Source organism: Anopheles darlingi, chromosome 2 (assembly GCF_943734745.1).
Source record: "Anopheles darlingi chromosome 2, idAnoDarlMG_H_01, whole genome shotgun sequence".
In the NCBI taxonomy this organism is placed as follows: domain Eukaryota; kingdom Metazoa; phylum Arthropoda; class Insecta; order Diptera; family Culicidae; genus Anopheles; species Anopheles darlingi.
In genome coordinates this window covers 17,921,054-17,939,284 of record NC_064874.1, presented here as the reverse complement: position 1 = coordinate 17,939,284, position 18,231 = coordinate 17,921,054, and the positions used below count along the sequence as shown (strand labels likewise).

Genomic DNA, 18,231 nt, shown 5'->3' with positions numbered 1-18,231 from the left:
TCTTGCTATCTCTCTCTCTCTCTGAGTGAGGGGAAAATAGTGGCGCGTAAGGAATGTGCGGTGGAAATGAGTTGTGAGTGAGCGAGCGAATGAGTGAGTGAGTGAGTGCGTGGCAGGACAAGCATCAGCAGCCCGAAAAGAAGAAGAAGAAGAGGTGGAAAAACAAGAAAAAGGAAAGCAGCACGATGCCGAGCGAGTTCGACTCGTGAACGCAGCGCGCAGAAAAAAAAACGCGAGGAAAATAGCAGCAACAGCAACAGCAGCAACAGCACGGCAGAGTCATAAGACGGCGATCCCTCCCTGGCCCGGGCCCGGGCCTCTCCCTCCCTCTGTACAAAATAATCCACCCACCACCACGAATCACCCAACTCTCCTTCATCCTTCATTCCACCTCCTGCCAGGGAGACCTGTTATGAAAAATTCACATTTGCGCAGCTCCCCTATTCTAATATGCACGACGTACAAGAAATGGAGAGAGGTTGGGGTGGGGGGGAGGTGGAGAGGATGCCATCCATTCATTGGATGTTGGATGATTCGTCGTCGTCGTGGTCGTCGTCGTCGTGGCGTGTCTTTCCAGCTGGTGGTGGCCAGCCAGCCAGCCAGCCAGCATATCTTTCTTGATTCGCGAACCGCGCGCGCCTTCGTGTTCGTCGTCGTCATTTTGCACCAAGAAGAGCAACAGCAGCAGCAGCAGCAGCAGCTCATCTCATCTCATTGTGAGCCATCAACGGCGTGTACGCGCGCATCATGCGTTTGTGTGTGTGTCGGTATTGGTGCGCGGTTTTTATGCTCGGCCACGCCCACTGCTAGGATCCGCCCCCTTCCCTATTTCCCTCGAACCACGCCCACCTTTTTCCCAACCCAGAATCTGTGTGCAGTGTGTTGTGTTGTTCTCTTCTGTTTTTGTTTTTTTCCCCCGAAGTGACGTTAACCCTACGGAACTCATACTACCCCAGCAATAATAATAGTATAATATAATATATAGCACCGTCGTATATTTGCTATAGAGTAGTCACCCCGCAGCCAGGGGGAGAGTCCTGTCTCGCTGTTGTGCGCGCGTGTGTGTGAGTGTGAATATCTCGCGTCCTCCTCGCATGTGGCTCGTGTTTTCGTGCGTGTTTCGTGTTTCGTTCGTGCCAATTGGTCGGCGGGCAAGGGGGTGCAGCGGGTTGGAGAGGCGGTTGTTGTTCGGGACGACGAGAACACCCTTCACCAATACGCACGCAGCCGTCGATTTGTCGGTGTGTCGGTGTGCGCGCGCAATGCAATATATCTCTCTCTCCGGGCCACACGCCGGTTTCGCCTGCGTAGCGTGTGTTCGTGTGTGTGTGTGTGTGCGGTGCGTCGTCATCTCTCTGTTGGTCTCAGCGTAGCGTGGTCGAGAGGTTTGGTCGACACCCCGAGAAGAGACGATCCGAGTAGCCGACGCCATTTATTATCACAGCCCAGCACACACCACACCACACCGGAGCGCGCGCACACCAGCAGCAGCAGCAGCAGCAGCAGCAAAAGCAGCAGCACCAGGCAACAACAACAACAACAGCAGCAGCAGCATCAGCGTGCGTATTCCTCCCCCTCTTCCCCTTTCCCCTCCCCCGTATCAGTGTGTTTTTTCGGTCCAGCCTCCCTCCCCCTCTCGGAGCCGCGGGGGGAGGTGTGCAACCGCAAAAAAGCCGAAACCGTCGGCGCGCCGTGTACCGTGTGGTGGTCGTTGCGTCTCGTCGTCGTTGCGTCGTTGCGTCGTCGTCGTCGTCGTCGTCGTGTGGCCGACTGACCGTTAAACTTCAGCGCCGGGAGATCGCGCGCGCGGGCACCGCCGCCGCCACAAAAAGATATATTACTCCGGGTGGTGTACTACCTACTAGTGGCCACGGTCGAGGCGTAACGCGCGACGCGTAGTGAGTGAGCACCGAGCATCATCATCATCATCAGCATCAGCAGCAGCAGCAGTAGCAGCAGCATCAGTAGGCGGCTGGAAATGGAAATTAATATCTTCTAATATCGGCCAATCGGCGGTACGGGGAGCATCACCAGCAACAGCAGCAGCAACAGCAGCAGCAACAGAACCGGCATTAAGGACACCTTTCGAGTGGAGAACGCAGCACCAAAAACATACGTCGCGACGTCGTCGTCGTCGTACGCGGCGCCGCGTGTTGTGTTGTGTTGTGTTGTGTGCCGGCAAACAACAACAACAACAACAACGACAGCAACAACGACCATCGCAACAATCGCTGCAGCAACAACAATAATTGTCATAATTTTTCGCGCTTTCCACCGCTACAAACAAAAACACACACGCGCTAACGTGTGTAGTAGTAGTGGGGTGCAGCTGGTGCCGGTGCCGGTGATCTCCCTCTCCCGTTCGTGCGTGCGTGAATTTGTGCAACTGTACTGCGTGTGTATTGTGTGCAGACGAATTTTTGCCGAATTAATTTCCCCCCGCGATCGAGTACTGCTAGCATTTCCCTTAATTTCTTTTTCGGCGCACAAACACACAGACGATCGATACGATCCGGGCGGATCGTGTTGATCGCGATGTGTGTGAAGTGCCTTCGCTACTCCGTCTCCGTCTATTGTCTATTGTTTTCCCCCTTTACTGGTCGTGGTGATCGCGAACAACAACAACAACAGAACGTCGACAATGATCCTCGCCGTCAGGATAACGAGATAGCAACGAAATGGTGAATGGTTTTTGTTCTTTTTCCTATTTGCAGAATTGTGTGGAGCGTTTAAAGAGAGGATAAGAAGCTTAAGTAAGAAAAAAAGGGAAAAGGGTGATCTCGTGGTGCTGACCGAGTATCACCATCAATTAGTGCGCCGGTACCGTGTTTCTGTGCGTGTGTGTGTGCGTGTGTGTGTGTGCTTTTGCGCGCGCGCGTGTTTTGTGTGTGTGTGTACATGTGTCCTCCCGTGTGTGGGCACTTGTTCATTGTTGTCGTCTTCGGTCGTTTGTGCTGCTACTACTAAATCCCGCGGAAGTAGTGCGTATGTGCGTCTAGTAGGCATAGGCAAGGCACACCAGGATGATGCTTGCCGTCATCATCGGTGTTTGCCCAGCAACAGCAAAAGCAACAACAGCAGGAGCAGTAGCCGGAGCTGCTAGCAGATGATCTCGCGTCGCTTAGCGTCGTTGTAGCGAACACACACACGCCACAAGCAAACAGCAACCGTGTGGTTTGGTTTGGTTTTTGGTGGTAGTGGTGGTGATGCGGTAGTGGAGCGGCGGTCGTAGTAACGACGATAGATTTGGTGCCATTATCCTGGATCTCTCTCCAATCCAATAATCGGAATCGGACGGAAACAGTATCCGGAACGCTGCTACTATCTGCTCGCAACAACACAAGAAGCAGAAGCAGAAGCAAACACCCAGTATACGGCATTTTTGTGCAAAGTAAAAGAAAAGTAAAACAAAACAACAACGAAAACCACCAAACAATACCAAAATCCCCTTTTCTGCAAAAAAAAAAAAAAAGAAAACCCAACATAGATTACACCACGCGTTGGACACATCATCGGGTCATCGATATCGTTGGTTAGTGTTTGGTGCACTCGCTCCTCGCTCTAGTAACGACGACGAAATTGGAATTCGTTGGTCGCATCCCAATTTTTAACAGAATACAGCACAGTATACGAACAAACACAGTAATTGTTAAAGGAAATTAAAGCAAAGCATTAGACCCACGCAAACGGGTACGAGAGAGAGAGCTTAAGGAGGAAGCTTTACACCAAAACAAAACCTAAGAACCCAAAACCCCGCGATCACCATCATCATCATCATCAGCTTCATCAGGAGCAGCAGCGGCATCTCTGATCACCGGCGGCACTGTGAACGGCGAGCGATGCTGCGGCACCAACGGAGGTGAACAACTCTGCCTCTGGTCCTGAAGGAGGAGAGGTCTTGGTCCCGGGAGTTCGGGATACTCGGGATTCGGAAAGTATACGATACATGGAACAGTACAGCAACATCAAAAGCATCAGCAGCAACAACAACACGGATGATAGATGATAGAAACAACCAGAGAGAGAGCAACAGCAAGCGATCCAATCACCGGCAGGCTCCTGTTCCCGGTAAAACCATAAGGACGTATAGCGCTACAAATTCGCGCGAGGATAAAGGTGGTGGTCAGGACGAGCTGAAAGGAAGAGAGGATACAGAGTTATATTTGTATACAACAGCGGAAAGCCCCTAAAAAAAAAGGGAATTAAAAATATAGAGATCTATTATATATATCTATATACATACATACATTTATGTATACACCTTGGCATTTGGTGGTCAGAAGAACAGAGCAACAACAACGACAACGGCGTTGCCAGCAGCAGCAGCAACAGCAACAACACACAGCAGTATACGAGCACTTGCAGCCTACTTAGAGTTACGTAGAAAGAAGCGAAAGAGCGAGCGAGCGAAGGACGGTGACGTTTTGACGTTTTGGGACGCAGGAGTCGTGTAGTGGTAATCTAGTGGAATAATAATATACATCTAGTAGATAGTAGACCGCAGGGAGCATGAATTCTACGGCGACGCTGGTGACGCTCGATGTGCGGCCGCGCCTGCAGGACGCAGTAAAAGCCTAAGTGGGCCCCCCCCCCCCGGTGCCCGGTGCGCGAATTCGCCGTCGGCGCGAGCGTCGTCGCAACGCGCGATCATCGCCGTGTCGTGATCAGTGTCTGTGCGCGGGTATTTCAGTGTATGCGTCCGCGTACGTGTGCACGCGGCGTGTGTTTATGCGAGTGTGTGCGTGTGTGCGTGCGAGTGTGATTAGTGAGTGAAAGCCGCGGGTCCGGAAAGAAAAGAAGATCATCTTCTGATGATCTGCTGAGTGCCCCCTCTCCGGGATCATAGCCAAGATATACACGACATCGGGAGTGTGGTGGTGCCTCCCTTCCGGTTTGTGTGCCACGCGGGCATACGTATGTGTGATTGTGTGAATTAAACAACGACCAACAACGGCCGCAAAAGCCCAGAAAAAGGAGAAAAAATCCTCTGTCCTCCAGAGGCAAGTGTGTTCGCCGCACAGTGTGTGTGTGTGCGCGCGATCGTGTATGTGTGCTTGAGCAGTGTGCTCTAAGAAAGAAAACGCAACTCCACAGCCAGTCGAGTGATAGCATCGGGCAGCATCAGTAGCAACAACAACAACACACATTCCGCCAAAAAGCGCGATACCGCGCGATCGCGACTCAGCATCTACGACACGACACAGCAGCAACCACACCAGCGCGCACAGCAACAATGGCGCAGCCTAGGGTAAGTTCCGTACCTACTATTACTACCGATCGCCGAAACAGTCCGCCAAAAACCGTTGCGACAGATTAGCAGAAACCGAGCGATTGTTCTGAATGTTGCGCCAATGATGATGATGATGCCGATGATGATGGTGTTGATGATGGAATATACGCGATGAGCTCTCGCTGAGGCTTGGGAACGTGCAAATGATTGGCGATCGATCGAAGAACGCGGCAACGACCCACGAGTCCAGTCCCGTCCGACAGACCAGTCCCAAAATGAATCTTAATTTAAATGCAAATTTTTTGGTGCTTTAATCTCTCTCCTCTGCCTCTGGTCGGGCCAAGTTTTTTTTTTCTTCTTCTTTGGTTCCTCTTCCCCTTTCCATCTGGATCGCAACGAGCATCCGCCTTCGAAGTTGCCGCCGCTGCCACCACCGCTTCAGCCTCAGCCTCAGCCTCAGCCTCAGCCTCAATTCTAGCTCTAGAGCCTGAAGACGATGTTGGTCGTCGCGCACACGGGTACCAAAAACCGTCTCGTCCTCTGACCGACGCCCCGGACCAAAAGGCAAAAGTCGTTAACGAACGGCACACACACGAACACACACACATAGACGCGCGGGCGCGCCCGTGTGTGTTATTCTGGCAAATTTGGCCAAGCAAACACACGCCAAGAAGCATCAACCTTGCCTCGGTTCAGCAAGAGTCTGTTTTTAGGGGCACATCCAAATCCCATTTGTGTGTTGGACCCTCGCAGCCTCGCCCACGGTTAACGGCGGGCTACACAGCGGGTGATCACCACCAGCACCACCAGCACCACCAGCACCTCGCCCTGGGACGTTGTAGAGGTCCCTAGGATACGGCAGGCAAATCATCAACATCTCACGGGCTCATATTAGGGGCTGGCCTCCTATATTCGAAATCCTAGGATTCGGCTGCGCCTTGCTCCTTGGCATGTGTGTGTGTCTGTTGAAATTGTTTGTTATCTCATGCGGCGGTGAAAGAAGAAAGCCGAATAGAGTGTTGAGGAGAGACCTCCGGGGACCGGACGGTGACTGATTGGATTTGAGACGGCTTTAAAGCGAAGGTCGATCGGACCTTGGGCCCCGATCACCCTTTTTACCTGGGGGAGGATCATCCTCCCTGTCCCTGGCGGAGGGATTACTGAGGGAAGCGATCGCAATTGCAATTATTACTGCTGTAGAGTCGCCTTTTCCTTTCTTGGGTGTTTGATTGCACCAAAAACCAAAACCGGGACCTTAAAATGGTCGAAGGTCACCGGAGGATTCGAAGACCACCATAAACGACGATCGCACGCATCGCCGGTGCCCAATTCCGATCTCTACGGGGGGATCCTATCAGAATAGCTTCGTCGATGACACTTTCCATCGTTCCTGTACCCCCGTACGGGACTTTCGTGAAAGTTAACTCCTTGTGTGTGCGCGCGCGGTCGATTGCACTTTCGCTAGGACCAAGGAAGAAGCTCGTAAAACTTGTCATAAATCCAGGACCTCCCGTCGCTTCACGCTTTTCGATCGTCAAAGGGCAAACAAACTAAAGGCGTGCTAAAGGGTCTCTCTTCGAGGGAGGGAAGCGAAGGGAAGAGGTTTAACTGCGGAAGACGAAGGCGAAAGAACCGGCATCCAATCAGTTGCCGGCAACAAACACAGAGAGAGAGAGAGAGAGAAGTAATAGCGCACTGATCATGAAGATGATGATCAAAAGCTGCAAGTGGATCTCTTCATGGTTATTGGCATTTCGTGACAGAGTGCGCGCTATGTCTCGACGTCGGCGATCGCATTTCGACTTGTCTTGAAGTCACTTGGGAGTGGGTTTTTTTTTCTCTGCCTTCTGCAAGAACCGCCATCATGTGCACCACCGTCCAATGTCCAAATGGGTCCACTGAACTCTCGCGCAGGGCGCGCCTTGGTGCAGCGAGCTGGAAAGCGCGCAGAAGAACCGCCACCGGAGGAGGAGGTCTCCTAAATAACTTCAATGCCCGCAACGCGCGCCCGCAATTCGTGTGGCCGCTTATTGCTACCTCTCTCTCTCTGTCTCTAATTGAGCCACCATGAACGATTAGACGTAATTAGAGGTGTCCACACAAGCGGCATGGCCGCATGGAAGGCTGCAAACCGGAACCACCACCATACCGTCGGAATGGTTGAATCGACGGACGTACGTCTGCACCTCGGACTTACTGCAGGGACCTATCTGCAGCATCAAGTCGCATGAGTTCGGGGCATCGATAAAGTATTGTGTCGCTCTACATGTATAGACGACGTGTACGAGCGTGTACGCATTATCGAAGAAGAACCATCAAGGACCTTTCGGGGCGTGCAAAATTGATCCGTGACGAGATATCCATGGGAGGAAGTCCTTCATTCGCATATCGTCAAGCATCACGACAGGTTCGGAAAAAAGCGGAATAAATCACGCAACTACTACCAGTGCACTAGTCTCCCCCCTCCGCATTACTTTGTCGATGCTGATGAATGCCTTTACCTCCAGTAGTAGTAGTAGTAGCAGTAGTAGGCCTAGGACTCTCGATTGGTTTCCGTACCCGAGCTGACTGACAGTTTTGACAGTTTGGCAACTCAGCAGCTCAGTGTGTCGAGCTGAGCTGAGCTGAATTTGAACTAAGCAAGCGGTGCTCGGCGGTTCGCGCTCTGACAGCAAGACCGAACGAACGAACGAACGGGAGGGAAAAGATGTCACACGGTTCATCTCATTTTATGATCCAATTTTCCTTCCTATTTTCCGTCCGCGACCACCACCACCATCGGCAATCGCTTCCGATGCCCGACGCCCAACGGGCGGGCACCACCACCACCACGACCGGAGTGTCAATTTGCAATATTCATTCCACCAGCCAACGTGATGCGATGTTTGGAACCGTATGGCTGGCTGATGATTTCAATGCTCCTCGGTACTTCCTTCGAAAATTGTTATTATTTGAAGCATTTTGAGTGTCGTCTTGAAGTGTCGTTTGGCCAAGGGCACGACCATCAGAGCCAGCCTTGTTGGCAACAGATGGCAGAGAAGATTGCACCACCCGTTGGCCGTTGATTTTCCTCCCTCCCTTCCCTTCCGTGTGATGTGATGAAAAGTGTGTGATGAAATGTGGACCGAGACACTCGATATGGATTTTTATAGACTAATAAGCCATCAAACCGTGGGGGCAGCGTCTGTCGCGGTGTCATCACGGGCTTTATGAGCGGGATGGAACGATGATGTGTGCCGACGCCTTTTCCAAGGTTTTCCACGGGTTCTGGTATGCAAAAAAAAAAAGGAACCAACGGATCATTCTATGCGACGGCATAATTTAAGCATAACACTGAACGTAAAAGACGATGACTATTGCGGCTTGGAATTGGCATAATCTCTATGGCAACAGAGTAGCAACAGCTCTTCTCTTTTTCCCGGTTTTCTTCGACATCCCGAAGTGAAGGAAAATGTTGGAAAGAAATTCTGTGTGCGCGGTTCCGAAGTGTTACTAATTCGCAGTGTGTGTGTGTTGTGCATCAAATTGTAGTGTTACAAGGTACAGCGAGTTAGGAAGTAGTGTCCGTGTCCGTGTCCGCGATGGCCGTGTTTTGACCATTTTCGAAAGGGCGCGAAAGGCCAGATCCAGCATTTTTCCCCGAATTTCGTGCTTCCACACACGTTGCCAGTGATCTTGTTTAGGGTGGCCTCCCGTGGCGGGCCGTGGCCACGTGCAGAACCAAACATTTTGAAATGAAATACGGGTGCGCGGCCGGCCCCAGCAATTGCTGGGCTCGTTTCTTGGCCCACAGCACACGCGGGAACCGCCGTCGGGTTACTATGACCGTACACTTCTCCATCGCGGAACGCGCGGCCTGCTATTTGATGAAGTCATTTTTCCGGCTCAGCTTAGGTGATGGAAACTCAACCTGAAAACCGTTCGTCCGTTCATGCGTGCGTGAGTGAGTGATTGGAATTGATGCGCCTCCCCCTTGCCCCGTTCGTGTTTTGAATAACGACCTCGAGGGGCGAAAAGTGCATCGGAGCGCTCCCGGATTGTGGTGCCGTGCCGTGCCGTGCCGCAGCCAAAGGCCGAGGTGATTCTCTCACCTGAACGGCCGTCGCTGCCGACGCCATTTGCGGCCAGAGATAGTTCGATTATTACGCGCGCACTCGGCGCGGCGGCTCTCGTGATCGATTGTATACAATCCTTGACGAGATAAACACATCGGGGAATATATAAATTATTATTTGTTTAATTCCCGCCACCAACCAACACCTCTCCATCCCCTTCGTGGCACTGTGGAAAAGAAGAAGAAGAAGGAAGAGGTGTGTGGAATATCCAGCAACTCATCTTCTGCTCCGGCAAATGGAGTGAAAATGGTAAAAGCACCAGAAGTGCATGCGTGCGTGTGTGTGTTTTTCCTGGATGGTCTGGAATCGGTTTTAAGACGAAAAGAAGCAGAAAAAGGAAGAGAAGCTAGGAAGAGGGTGGATACTATATTTTCGATAAATAAAACTAACGGCAACACTTCGCGGGACGACCCCTCCGCCGTGGCCACCGTTTCGAGCACTTCACTCCACTCCACGCAGGAGGAACGATCGGTTTTCCCTCCGGTAGATCGCGATCTCTGCCGGGGGAGATAAATTCCGGGGTTTTCCAAGCGCTCCAGAGGAGGGTGGTGAGCGTCAGACCGGGCGGGAAGTTTTGGAAAAATCAAAGGAGCATTTTCCTTAATATTCAAAACAAAATCTTTAGAAGACGCGCGAAGCCAAGCAAAGGTATAAATAGCCTCGCTTCTCGTGCTCTCCTTCTCTCTCGGTCTCGAGGCCGTTACGGAACCGGTGGCCACACACCGGTGGCAATATGGCATGGAAGCCGCGCGCCGTACTAGTTGTTAATCATCCAACCGGATCGAGAGAGTGCGTGCGCGCCTTTCGGTCATTGCATCACATCGTGGATCGATGGATTGAAGAGTAGTTGAGTTGAGTTTGAGAAGTTTGGACCCCGCGGCTTCCCTCCAGGGTCGCGCCACCGGTCCCTGAAATTCAATTACTCTCTTCCTACTTCCTCGGGTCCCCAAAAGGCAGAGCAAAAGGCCGCGCGATCATTCAAATGTAGCGCGAACGCGCGCGGCCCTAAAGTCGGTTTACCGCCGCGCCCCGGTCGATGCTTTCAATAAATGCCGCCGTTTGTGTCCAGATCGCTGGTGCCGTGCCGTGCCGTGCGGTGCGCTGCTCGGATGATGCTCACCCTTCTTTCGTTTTTATTTCTTTAATCCGGACCACATCTTTTGCTCCTCCGACGATGGCGATCTCGATGATGATGATGATGATCCGTTTTGTCGATCGCGAGCGCGCGCTGGAAATGGCTCGAAAACGATTCCGACACGGCCGTCATCGGTCGAAGGCGCTGGCTGGCTGGTTGGTTGGCTGGTTGGCTTTCGGAAACATTCCAACATGTCATGCCGCGCCAAGTCGGCGTCCCCGGGATGGTGAAGGATGGAGAGAAGTGTTAGAGCTTCTCGAGAAGGAGGGGTGAGATCGAGAAGTGTCGAAAGCAATATGTATGTGCGCGCCGCCGCTGCCGTGGATGAGAAGATATCTCTTCTCTGGATGAGAGAGTTTTGCGCGGCCGGCGGTGGAGTTTCGGTTTCTTTTTTTTCGGCCTTCATCGGCCAAGAAACTCCGAGCCGCTAATCTCTGCGACGCGGAATGGAAGAAACAGATGACCGTCGACGACGACACCCTTGGCACATGGGGTTGTGTCGTTTTGGTCTTGTTGTCACAATTTGATGAGCTGTTGCTCGAAGTCGAAGTCATTGCTCACTTCTGGAACGTTCCGGGTGATCCACAAAATCCCGTCGAACGACCGTCGGAAAGGAGAGAATCCTTGGTGAAAAGACTTACGGTGGTGCGTACCGGAGAGTCCGAGAGAGAGAGAGAAAAAAGACTGTCAGAGGGATCAGATAGAACGATAAAAAAAAATTCGGAAAGAAAACCCAAAAGAACATCATCGAGCCAGGAATCGAATCGAAACGGACCAAACGAAAGCCTCACCAAATCCCCCCACATGAAATAAGAGAAGAAAAAAACAGACGCACGGGGCTCGGCCACGAAACATAACAAAATACGTATAATTATGAGGTATAAAATGACAGTCGTAAAAGTTTATCGTTATTTGATGGTTGAAAAAGGGCGTTGATCGGAATGACAGGGTGTGATTCTAGCGCTTAAAAGTTCATTTCATTTGTCCCGAGCCTCCTCCAGGCCGAGCTGAGTGTGTGTGTGTGTGTGTGTGTGGAACCGAAACCCCGAGTTGTGTCGGTTTGTTCCTTGGTGGTGCAGAGGTGGCAGCCTCTAAATGACGAAATAAGCGTTGCGGTCCAGCCAAAGAGTGACGAGGAGAAAGAGGAGCAGCAGAGAGCCCCAAAGGCAAATGATATGCAGTTAGGAAATTATTGTATTAGTGACCCGATGGTTGGCTCGATGGCTGGCTGGCTGGCTGGCTGGAAGCACCGCAGGCGAGACGATGACTTTCGATTTTAAGGATGCGCAGGGCACCCGGCAACACCCATTTGATGCACCAGCAGTGCGTGTTGCGTGTTGATGATGGTTTCATTTTCTTTTTTGTTTTTTTGGGAGAAATGCCGCACACACAAGGTCGCAAATCGTAGGCTGCTGCTGCTGTGTCGTCTGTGGTGGAGAGCTGTCAATCTTGTTGAGCGCATGGCTCGCAACCCGGTGACGGTGACACTATCATCTCTCGGTGTCAGTCAAGCAGCAGCGCGACGCTTAGTAGTAGTAGGCCCTGATGCTGGCCATCAGTTTTTGCTCCGCGTGCACGTATGTGTGCTGGTGTGCCTGGTGATGAAGCGAAGTGGCCGCCAGCGTGTCCTCTCTGATCGATGATGATCCATTTTTGGTCGCTACCGCGCCAGCATGCTGGCCATTCGAGTCGAGTAATTGTTATGATCGATTTTCGTTAAGCAGCGATTTACGGAACCTTTTTTCTCGTTTTCTCCTCGACACTCACACACACGCACAGCTATTGACACCCCGTTGCCATAAGCCCCCCGGGGGTTGTCAGTAAATCGGTGACACCCTCGAATTAGACGCTTAGTCGAGAAAGAGGCGTCCTAATGCGCACCCGTTGCCCTTTGTAGCCATCTTGTGGTTGTTGCAACAGAGCAGGCTACGAAATGAAACGAAAATCAAGCCAAGCCTGCTTGGATGCGCCACTTCGAACTATACCGGGGGATCGATTGACAGGAGAATGGCCGAGTTACCGCGAGTGGGCCAAGTGGCCAACGGAATGTCTGACCACCGCGTGCTACACTACCGCGTGACTTGACCATGACGTAACCGACGGTCGGTCGGTCGGTCGGACGGCTTAGAAGTCAATGCTGCTTCTTGCGTCTCTTGTGTGTACAAAAAAGTGAGGTTAGGGTTTCGTCGGGGTTAGGACACGACGCTGGTGGCTAGGTAGGTGAGAAAACAGTGGTTTTGGCGACCGAGGAACGTTCCTTTTAGGCCATCCTCATCGTTGTCGTCGTCGTGGTCGTGGTCGGTCCTCAAGAACAATCGACATCAAGAAATCCAAGGGAGGCCGTGAAGGGACGGGGGCATCGACACAACTGTCCCCGCGAGCGTGTTACGACTCGGGTGTCCCACGTAATGGCCGTACGCTCACCTTATTGTCTACCTCTCGTACCTCTGGTATAGGATGAGGCATCATTGTAGCGCGGACGCCGGGAAGAAGACGACGACGAAGAGCGCAACCGGCAAAAGATCCGTAACAAAACGTAAATCCCGGGGCCGCCCGGGGTGCCCTGGTGTTTGGTGGTGGTGGTGGGGTCCTAGTGGTCGGTGCATGCAAGGCGGCATATTTCACCCCGGCATACCTGGGCCGACTGCTGCTCGTGGAGACCGTGGTTCAAACCATAAAAAAAACCCACGCGCCCGCCGGGTGTCCGCCACACATTAACCCCCGGGGGGTGGGGGAGAGACGTAAACGTAGAGCTATTCGCGGTCCATTCCGTCGTAGTTCCGACGACGACGACGACGACGACGACGACGACGACTGGTGTCTTGTCGACGTTTCACATTGAAATGATTTAACCAGGCACCACCGGCGGGGGGAGGGATATGCTGGCCGCGGGGGTGGTGGTGACGAGAGGAGGTAATGGCTAGTGAGGCATGGATTTTGGGATTCCTTTTAGGACCCCTGCTCGCGCACACACACACACAGGGACGGACGGACGAGGATGATGACCATAATATTTTATTTCATTTCTTGTCCCCAAACCCCTCTCCCTTCCCTCGCGATGATCGCTTGTTCAATCTGTCTCCCCGTCGTTCGTTCCCCGTCGTCCGTCCCGTGTAATGTGTCTTCTCTCGCTCTCTCGTGGCCGTTAACTTGATTTTTGACAATCTTAATGATGTTCCCCGGGATGAATGACGACCACGACGACGACGACGACGACGACGACGAATGTTGGGTTTTACTGTTTACTGTCCCCCTTCCTGTCCTTGCGAGCGCGTTTTATGATCCTGGCTTCGATGCCTTGATGCTCACACATCGAGCTCTCTAGGTGGAGGAGCATCCGAAAAGGTGTCAGAAAGTATGTCAACGAGACCGGTTCGACACACAATCCTCACCTCACGAGCGACACGGATTGCGCGCGCTCGCGCCTGTTCGTCCCGGTTCTATCACCCCGGTTGGTGGCCCGGTCCCATGTCCCATGTGCATGTCGCTGTGCATGTGACTCATTTAACCGGGGAGAAGGAGGAAGCTGCAGAAAGTAGGCGCAAGGGTGTGTTTTGTGTGTGAATTTTTAGCATCCAAAGGAAAGAAGACAACTTACGACGCGCGCGTGGGGGACCACCAGGCAGGCAGGCAGGCAGGCAGGCAGGCAGGCAGGCCGGTCCTTTAGGCCGCTCGCTGGTCATTCTTGTCAAATGCGTACGCTTTGCCCCGTCCCGGACGCCACCGTGTGGGCTTTTCGAAGTGATTTCGAAGGCAACTTCGAACTTGTCATCGTAGTGACCGGCGACGACGACGACGACGACGACTGGCGGTTGTTGTCGCGGCAACCAACGCGCGGCGCAGAGGGCAGCATCCATCCGTCAACCGAAAACCATGGTGGCGGATGAAGCCGCCGGACATTTAAGGGATAGTGTGGCCGTTAGTGCGTGTGTGTGTGTGACCGGTGACGACGATAGTGGTGGCGGGCGTCAATTGACGACAATTCTGCTGGCTGGCGTGCACGCGGCTCGAGTGCCGGTACCGGGACCCGGGACCGGGCGTTCGACAGAGTCCGCAGCACGACACCACGACGCGCTAACGATGGCTCTCCATTTCAATTTGATCAATTGATCCAACACCACGCAAGTCCTCTCGAGGGTAACGAGCGCGGTCGCACGCCTCCAGCAGCAGTCCAGCAGCAGCAGCAGCAGCCCTCCTGAGCCTCTGCTGCTCTGCTCTGCTCTCTCTCGGTCTGGTCTGGTCCCGGGGGCCACTTCCGCTACCGCCGGTCGTCGATTCGATGCGAAGCGCGCGGAGTCATTTCCAATTTTCAACACTTTCCGAAACCGAAAATACCGGGACCAGGAATTCTTGTTCTGCTTCTTTTTCTTCTTCTTCTTCTCGGCGGAAGGCACGCGAGGTTGCGAGGAAGGAAACCTGGAAGGAAATGTTTAAACAAGCTCTAATCAAACCGTTCCTGCCCTGCGTTCCCGTGTATGTGTGTGTGTGTGTGTGTATTTTGCTGTCATAGTTTAGTGAAATCATACTTTACCGGATCCCGGGCAGCGATGATAAGAGGTACGAACACCGGGGACGATGACGACCATCATCGTGGTTGTTGCTGTTGTTGTTGTTGCTGTTGTCGACGTTGGTCTAGCTTCGAGCACCCATCGATGGTTTTGGGTTGGGGGGAGGGGTAGGCTCCGACAAATCATTTTTATCGGCCACTGATTGTCGAATATTATTTTATCAATATATTGTATATATATATATATACATATACATGCACATATATTGCGGTTGTTTGCCCAATTTCCCGTCAACTCCGTGCGCGCAGTAGGCCACACTGTGTTTGGTCTAGGGGAGGCGGACTTGAATGGATTACAGTCGTTGGCAGAGAGAGAGAGAGAGGGATGGAGGGAGAGAGGGGCCACCAGTTACCTCAGGTGACATCAGCAGCAGCAACACTGCAATACCAAACAGGCACATCGGGCTCTAGGTGCGCTGATAACAAGCGGCACTGCTGGTGGGAAGATGTATGTGTGCGTGCGTGTGTGTGTGTGCACGAGCACCAGACAGATTGGCTATGGAGGGAATAACTGCTGCTGCCTCTGCCTCTACTGCTGCTGCTGCTGCTGCTGCTGTTTACCAAAGTTATCGAAACGACCGGAGAAAAGACCGAAGCGGATTCTAATCTTGCGCTCCACTCCCGGGGAAGGTGCCCCCTTCCACCTTCCTCTACCTTCCTCTCCTACTACTACCGCTACTGCCGCTGTGAACACAATATCGCACACATCGCATCGGTAGCGCAAGGCCTGCTCTGATTGTAGCGCTCCTGTTTTGACAGGAAGTGAAGAAGTGTTGCCAGCAGCAGCATGCCGCCGATCAACAAGGTGCTGCTGCTGCTGCTGCTGCTGCTGCTGCTGCTGCTGCTGCGTCAAACACAACACACACTCTTCATCGAACCAACAATCCAAAGGACACTCGACGCCGACACACACACACAGGGCCCCGGAGGCGTTCCAATTAGCGGAGCGAACAACAACTTCTTCGGGAAAGAAGTAATCCTCCAACCGCCGCCTCCATTGCGCCAGTATTTTGGAGATTTGTTCCGACAAATCTCGACGAATCTAGAGGAGCACAGAGAGAGAGAAGGAGAGAGATAAGCACAACACCCTCAACTCCCGGCACGTGTGTGTGTGTGTCGGTGCCATTGACGTTGTCATCCTGTGGAGCTTTGTTTGTAATTTTGGTTCCGCTTAATGCCCCCCGCGTATCAGGACGACGATGGTGGTAGTGGCGCCCTTATTAAAGCCTCTGCCCTGCCGGTCGGTGGTGGCTGCACTAGTATAGTAACTGTAGGGGGGCCACGGCCCGGTTAAAGCCCTGTTGTTTCGCTGCCTACCCCCTCTCGGTTCCTCATTAGCCCACTTCAAACGTCACTTCCAGAAGCACACAGCACGCAGTGAGGGAGAGAGAAAAATAAAGGGAGGAAGGGAGAGGGAGGGAAGGTAGGGGAACGGTGGCCCATTTGCGCTGATGTTGCCAGCTACTGGGTTGGCCTCTACTACCGCTCAGCCCTACCCCGGTTCGTTGCGCTGCGTATGGCATGTAAGTAATGAATTTCAAAATGGCCGCCACCACCCGTACGGATCAGAATTGATTGATGATCCTTTTTTCGCTCGCTGAGACGGGACGACGTAAGGAGAGGGGACGACCAGGACGACACCTCGCCCGGTTCGCCTCCGGGAGAACTCCGGGAGAACAACACCAGGATTCCCTCGGTTCTCGGTCCTTCGTTCGACGACGAAGGGGGTTGGACCCACGGGAAGGGGGCTTTTTGGACGCCAACAACCAAAGCTTGTCCTCGGGACCGTTGTGTGTGTCCAGTGGCTGTTGTTTTCTGCCGTTGCTGCTGCTGCTGCCTTTTCCTAGGTTCCTTCTCGAACCACCGGAGCGCCGAACACACGACGAACACCGGAGCTATCCTTTACTCTTTCCCCTTATGGAGTGCACTTCGATGTACCGGACGAACGGACGAACGGACGGACGGACGGACTCCTCTTCCATGGTCGCTGGCTGGCGGCTGGCAGCGTTGTTATCTTCCTGTGGCCCCCTCTGCACATTATTATTCCCTTCGATTCGATCCATTTAACCGAAATGAGGGAACAGAAACAGAGAGAGAGAGAGAGAGAGAGAGAGAGAGAGAGAGAGCAGCAGCAAGGGAAGAAGTAGGTAGAAGGGAGGGGGGAACGCACGCACGCGGAGTGAGCGAGAGGCACGCATGCGTTGCGCCTGTTGTCGACGAATGACGCCAGGAACCCCTTCGTTCGTTCGTTCTTTCGGTCCTCGGGGTTGGTTGGTTGGTTGGTTGTGGTTCTACCTCCGTTTCCTGGTCCTCCCTGGTCCTCCCTGGTGTGCCCCGGGGGCAACCGTATCCTGCTGAAGGATCTCATTCCGTGGCCGAGCGCGCGCGCCCGCGAACCGCGCTTCTTATTCGTCGGTTCCGGACGTCGCTTGCTGCTGCCGCCGCCGTCGTTTTGTTGTTGCGGATGGGTTGTGCTCGACCGGGCACATCGCTGTTTGTGCGTGTGTTAAGGACACGGCAGCAGCAGCAGCAGCAGCAGCAACGCACCACCACGAGAAGAAGAAGAAAAAAATGGTTGAAAAAAAAGGAAGTAGAAAACTCAACCCCGCCAGGGGCCGCATATAGAGAGAAAGGAGAGAAGAGGTCCCTTTGTGGCAACCCCTCCTTTAATGCGACCAGCCGAGCACCACCACCACCAGCAAGCGCGAGAGCGCGAAGAACGAATTAAACAACAATTCAAATCGTTTGGCCCCGCCACTCCACTCGCCGGGCACGTCCCTTGGTTTTCGTTCAGTAGCGTTCCGGTGGTCCTAGCGCCGCCAGTAGGCCTACTGCCAATGGCGGCCGACCACCACCACCGCCAATATCGCATGCTAATTCTTTCAAGTTCAGTGACAATCGCAGGAGCCCATGCTGTGTGGCTGGCAGCACTGGCTGGCCATTTTGTGCTACACACAGCAAGGGGGGGGGGGGCCCCCTTCCTGCGCGTCGGCATCGAAAGGAACAGCTGAGTCAGGCTCGCGAGCCCCAGGCAACCTCATGGGCACACCCCACGGGGTCTCGGGATGAGTTGACACTATTTGGTGGCGCTGTTCCTCTACCGGGAACTGCGGACGCGAGACAATGACGCCGCACCCCCCGGCTGTGTGTGTGTGTGCGTCGTTGTGTCCTGTGTAGGTCCTGT

At 53.3% G+C, this 18,231-nt stretch overlaps 1 protein-coding gene across 5 annotated transcripts in view; it reads left to right on the top strand.

The window, feature by feature from the left end:
• Positions 1-1,328: 1,328 nt before the first annotated feature.
• LOC125948195 (homeobox protein homothorax) overlaps positions 1,329-18,231 on the top strand; it is a 126,323-nt gene continuing 109,420 nt past the window's right edge. Inside the window, exons 1-2 of one of the 5 annotated variants that reach the window (XM_049674025.1) lie at positions 1,329-1,559; positions 2,715-5,248. In XM_049674025.1, the coding sequence (XP_049529982.1) occupies positions 5,234-5,248 (15 nt within the window). In that variant the 5' untranslated portion in view covers positions 1,329-1,559; positions 2,715-5,233. Of the gene's footprint in view, positions 1,560-1,771; positions 1,965-2,380; positions 2,398-2,714; positions 5,249-18,231 lie in introns of those variants that run through there. The other 4 variants (XM_049674029.1, XM_049674026.1, XM_049674027.1 and 1 more) reach the window with 4 other exon arrangements.